Below are 5,812 nucleotides of genomic sequence, written 5' to 3'. Positions count from 1 at the left end.
CCTTATCTCCAGGAGAGTTAGGGCAAACCAAGGCCAGAAATGGTAATGGGTCTTGATATCCAGATGATTGTTGAGGAAATTCTATCTGAGTAACTACATATCCCAGGTAGGGATACTTCTGTTCACTTAAACCCCAAATAGTTAATCCATCAAAAGGCATTAATGGGACATCAGACATATATTGATGGTACCAACTTTCAAAAATTATAGATACTTGAGATCCACTATCAAGTAACGCGGTACATAAGTGACCATTTAATAAAACAGGCAACAGAGGGGCCTGTCCCATCATTCCTTCAGGTATAACAGAGGGCCACTGGGTACTCCCCATTTTGCAGACAATTATTGGTTGGGAGCCGGTGCGGGGTTCATCGACATCCCCTCTACGTTTCCCGGCTGTTCACACTGACTTCTATCAAGTGTAGCTGTTAGTGAACGGAAACTTCTTCCTTGACTACATTCAAAAGATCTATGTCCCAATTGTCCACATTTGTAGCAAGTGATATTGGAATTATCTCCAGATCTCCTACTGAACCCTCTACCCCGTCCAGATGATGACACTCTTGAAGTAACAGATGGTACATTCTGTAAAGAAATCAACTGATCTAATTTCTTATTTTGTTCCTCTATTAGCTTTAATAACTGCTCATTAACTGAAGAAACTTCAGGAGTAGGAACAATTACTTTAACTCGCTTTAGAGTCTTCTCTCTGTTTTCAATCTGCACCTCTTCTAGTTTTACTTCTTTTATCAATTCACCTAAAGTAGGAGCAGGATCCCTGGGTAATATACATCTCAGACGTTGAGCCACTGGGTTGGTAGTCAAAGCCCCTCTCAATATATGTTTCAATCGCCTTCCGTCAATTTCTTGAGGACCAATCCCTCCTTTATCTAGCAGCTTGTACAGAATTTTGTCTAGCCGATAAATATAATTGGTAAGAGTTTCGTTAGGCTCTTGATAAGTCTGATTCAATCTAGATAAGATGTCCCCTACATCCTCTAGTGTTCCAAAGGAATAGTCTAATGCCTCGAAATAATCTTTCAAAGTAGCTTGTGAATTACTTCTCCTGGTAGCATGAATTATTCCCATAGCGGGTCCCCTCAAACTTTCCACAATCCTTTGTTTTTTAATATGTTCGGGGCATCTCCACTCCTCCGAATGTTGTACTGCCGCCTCCCGCCATACATCATAGTTCTCTTCTCCGGTGGGAACTGGCGTTACTCCCGAAAAGATTCTCAGTCTCCGATACCCCCCTTCATAATGCCATCGTTCAAAATGACTAACCACTTTATCCATTACATTCTCAACTTGGGGATCTATTGTATCCTTATCTAATGATTCTTCTTCGGAGGTACTACTTTTATGTTGATAACATCCTGCACTTGTACTCTCAATTTTACTATCATCTTGCTTTATGGTCTTCTGCCCCTCATCTACATACTTATCTACTGGCCACATTACTTTCCATTTCTTACCAGGGGCCTTTTCAATTAAAATATTAGCGGGTATTACAGAAGCATCTAATTGATTGTCATTACTTATTAGAATGGCACATATTTCATCATTAACTCCTTTCCATTTATCTACAATATATGGTTGTTTTATTCCATACATTTTCTTTACTTCACTTACAATATCTTCATCTATTATCTCCATAAAATTTCCCAAAATGCTTACTTTTCTGTGCATCTACACCTTTGCTTCTACACCAACTATATATATCTTCTCCCTTTATAAACTCCATTTCTATCTATCTGTTCAGATCTCAGCTTTAGTGCCTCCAAATGTAACCCTTTATTTTATCAATAGTATCGGTTACTAAATAAAACAGTGCCTCCACCCAAGTATTTGTTCTATTTGTGAAATGAAATAAATGTAGGGTATACTCGGGACCACCCTGTTTACCAAATAGGTGTATCTAGCTGTAATATACACTCTTAAACAATCTATATATTGTCCTTCTTTGCAGGTTTACCTTAAATGATCAGGGATCTTCAATTCTTCACCAATGAACAGACACAGGTAAGTAATCACTCTTCCAACAATTAATCATATACTTTACTGACAGATATCTATAAATTCTCAGTACACCCAATAGATGATATCAATTCATATGCACTACTACACATTTATAATGACCAATACATTAGTACACATAGTTCAATAAATGAATATTGTCCATATATATATAGAGCAGGTATATTGTCTCTTCTAGCAGGTAAGTATCCAGACTCCAGAAATTTAAGAAAAGTATTTGCAGTGTTGGGTTTTATATATAAATATATAAACAAGTTGTTTCCTGTGGAATTGGCTGGTTATTGTTATACCTTTGATATATATTGTTATTGATGCTGGTTCTTCACTAGAACTATTTATTCTAGCTATAATAGAGGTATCTAGCAGATGGTAACAGTATCTAAATTGGAAGCTGTAGAATAACTGCTACACTTTATATTAGTATCTCTGTAATGATACCTTGTAACCTTAAACATTTGCAAGGGTTGAGTGAGTTTACAAGTTAGATGAATTGTATCTTTGCTGTCTAGACCGACTGATTTAATCTGTGTACTGTAAAGTTCCTGAGCTGTGCTGTTACTACCTCGTCCTGGCTAAATCTCATATACAGTCCATAAACTTAGCCTTGTCCTCATAGACATTCCTTATTCATAGTCCTGTGGTAGTATCTTTAGTAGTTTGTAATATAACTAGTGGAGAAATGATGCTATAGTATATATAATAAGATTTTACTTACCGATAAATCTATTTCTCGTAGTCCGTAGTGGATGCTGGGGACTCCGTCAGGACCATGGGGAATAGCGGCTCCGCAGGAGACAGGGCACAAAAGCAAGCTTTTAGGATCACATGGTGTGTACTGGCTCCTCCCCCTATGACCCTCCTCCAAGCCTCAGTTAGGTACTGTGCCCGGATGAGCGTACACAATAAGGAAGGATCTTGAATCCCGGGTAAGACCCATACAAGCCACACCAATCACACCGTACAACTTGTGATCTGAACCCAGTTAACAGTATGATAACAATGAAGTAGCCTCTAAAAAAGATGGCTCACAACAATAATAACCCGATTTTTGTAACAATAACTATGTACAAGTAATGCAGACAATCCGCACTTGGGATGGGCGCCCAGCATCCACTACGGACTACGAGAAATAGATTTATCGGTAAGTAAAATCTTATTTTCTCTAACGTCCTAGTGGATGCTGGGGACTCCGTCAGGACCATGGGGATTATACCAAAGCTCCCAAACGGGCGGGAGAGTGCGGATGACTCTGCAGCACCGAATGAGAGAACTCCAGGTCCTCCTCAGCCAGGGTATCAAATTTGTAGAATTTTACAAACGTGTTCCCCCCTGACCACGTAGCTGCTCGGCAAAATTTTAAAGCCGAGACCCCCTCGGGCATCCGCCCAAGATGAGCCCACCTTCCTTGTGGAATGGGCATTTACAGATTTTGGCTGTGGCAGGCCTGCCACAGAATGTGCAAGCTGAATTGTACTACAAATCCAACGAGCAATAGTCTGCTTAGAAGCAGGAGCACCCAGCTTTTGGGGTGCATACAATATAAACAGCAAGTCAGACTTTCTGACTCCAGCCGTCCTGGAAATATATATATATATATATATATATACATATATCTATTTTTAGGGCCCCGACAACGTCTAGCAACTTGGAGTCCTCCAAGTCCCTAGTAGCCGCAGGCACCACAATATGTTGTTTCAGGTGACACGCTGACACCACCTTAGGAAGAAACTGGGGACGAGTCCGCAGTTCTGCCCTGTCCGAATGGAAAAACAAATATGGGCTTTTTTAAGACAAAGCCCCCAATTCTGACAATCGCCTGGCCGAGGCCAGGGCCACAACATGGTCCCTTTCCATGTGAGATATTTCAAATCCACAGATTTGAACGGTTCAAACCAATATGATTTGAGGAATCCCAACACTACGTTGAGATCCCACGGTGCCACTGGAGGCACACAAGGGGCTGTATATGCAATACTCCCTTGACAAACGTCTGGACTTCAGGAATTGAAGCCAATTTTTTCTGGAAGAAAATCTACAGGGCCGAAACTTGAACCTTAATGGACCCCAATTTGAGGCTCATAGACACTCCTGTTTTCAGGAAGTGCAGAAATCGACCTAGTTGAAATTTTTTCGTGGGGCCTTCCCGGCCTCACCCACGCAACATATTTTCACCACATGTGGTGATAACGTTGTGCGGTCACCTCCTTCCTGGCTTTGACCAGGGTAGGTATGACCTCTTCCGGAATGCCTTTTCCCTTCGGATCCGGCGTTCAACCGCCATGCCGTCAAACGCAGTCGCGGTAAGTCTTGGAACAGACAAGGTCCCTGCTGGAGCAGGTCCTTTCTTAGAGGCAGATGCCACGGTTCCTCTTGGAACAGACATGGTTCTTGCTGAAAGCAAATCCCATCTTAGCTCCCGAGGCCATTAGTCCTCTGTGAGCATCTCTTGAAGTTCCGGGTACCAAGTCCCTCTTGGCCAATCCGGAGCCACGAGTATAGTTCTTACTCCTCTACGTCTTATAATTCTCAATACCTTGGTTATGAGAAGCAGAAGAGTGAACACATACCCCGACTGTTACACCCACGGTGTTACAAGGACGTCCACAGCTATCGCCTGAAGGTCTCGTGACCTGGCGCAATACCTGTCCCGTTTTTTGTTCGGGCGGGACGCCATCATTTCCACCTTTGGTCTTTCCCAACGGTTCACAATCACGCGGAAAACTTCCTGATGAAGTTCCCACTCTCCCGGGTGGAGGTCGTGCCTGCTGAGGAAGTCTGCTTCCCAGTCGTCCACTCCCGGAATGAACACTGCTGACAGTGCTATCACATGATTTTCCGCCTAGCGAAAAATCCTTGCAGTTTTGACCACTGCCCTCCTGCTTCTTGTGCCGCCCTTTCTGTTTACGTGGGCGACTGCCGTGATGTTATCCCACTGGATCAATACCGGCTGACCTTGAAGCAGAGGCCTTGCTAAGCTTATAGCATTACAAATTTGCTCTTAGCTCCAGTATATTTATGTGGAGAGAATTCTCCAGACTTGATCACACTCTCTGGAAATTTTTTTTCCCTGTGTGACTGCTCCCCAGCCTCTCAGGCTGGCCTCCGTGGTTACCAGCATCCAATCCTGAATGCCGAATCTGCGGCCCTCTAGAAGATGAGCACTCTGTAATCACCACAGGAGAGACACCCTTGTCCTTGGATATAGGGTTATCCGCTGATGCATTTGAAGATGCGATCCGCACCATTTGTCCAGCAGATCCCACTGAAGAGTTCTTGCGTGAAATCTGCCGAATGGAAGCGCTTCGTAATAAGCCACCATTTTTACCAGGACTCTTGTGCAATGATGCACTGACACTTTTCCTGGTTTTAGGAGGATCCCGAATAGCTCGGATAACTCCCTGGCTTTCTCCTCTGGGAGAAACACCCTTTTCCTGGACTGTGTCCAGAATCATCCCTAGGACCAGCAGACGTGTCGTCGGAACAACTGCGGTTTTGGAATATTTAGAATCCACCCGTGCTGTCGTAGAACTACTTGAGATAGTGCTACTCCGACCTCCAACTGTTCTCTGGACCTTGTTCTTATCAGGAGGTCGTCCATTTTCTTTGAAGACGAATCCTCATTTCGGTCATTACCTTGGTAAGGACCCAGGGTGCCTTGGACACCCCAACGGCATCGTCTGAAACTGATAGTGACAGTTCTGTACCACGAACCTGAGGTACCCTTGGTGAGAAAAGCAAATTTTGGGACATGGAGGTAAGCATCCCTGATGTCCCG

General features: G+C 43.3%; 1 protein-coding gene across 1 annotated transcript; it reads right to left on the bottom strand.

Annotated features, from left to right (window-relative positions):
- Nucleotides 1-342: 342 nt before the first annotated feature.
- LOC135014566 (paraneoplastic antigen Ma1 homolog) lies at nucleotides 343-1,689 on the bottom strand. The gene has a single exon (XM_063952722.1). The coding sequence runs from the start codon at nucleotides 1,687-1,689 to the stop codon at nucleotides 343-345; it is 1,347 nt and encodes a 448-aa protein (XP_063808792.1).
- Nucleotides 1,690-5,812: the final 4,123 nt, after the last annotated feature.

The sequence above is a fragment of the Pseudophryne corroboree genome, unplaced genomic scaffold (assembly GCF_028390025.1).
Source record: "Pseudophryne corroboree isolate aPseCor3 unplaced genomic scaffold, aPseCor3.hap2 scaffold_2808, whole genome shotgun sequence".
NCBI lineage: Eukaryota > Metazoa > Chordata > Amphibia > Anura > Myobatrachidae > Pseudophryne > Pseudophryne corroboree.
The sequence above is the reverse complement of the archived record's forward strand: the minus strand, read 5'-3'. Positions and strand labels throughout refer to the sequence as shown.

What these genes read in the sequence shown, in the direction of transcription:
- LOC135014566 (XM_063952722.1), bottom strand. Translation starts at nt 1,689, where the DNA reads ATGCACAGAAAAGTAAGCATTTTGGGAAATTTTATGGAGATAATAGAT.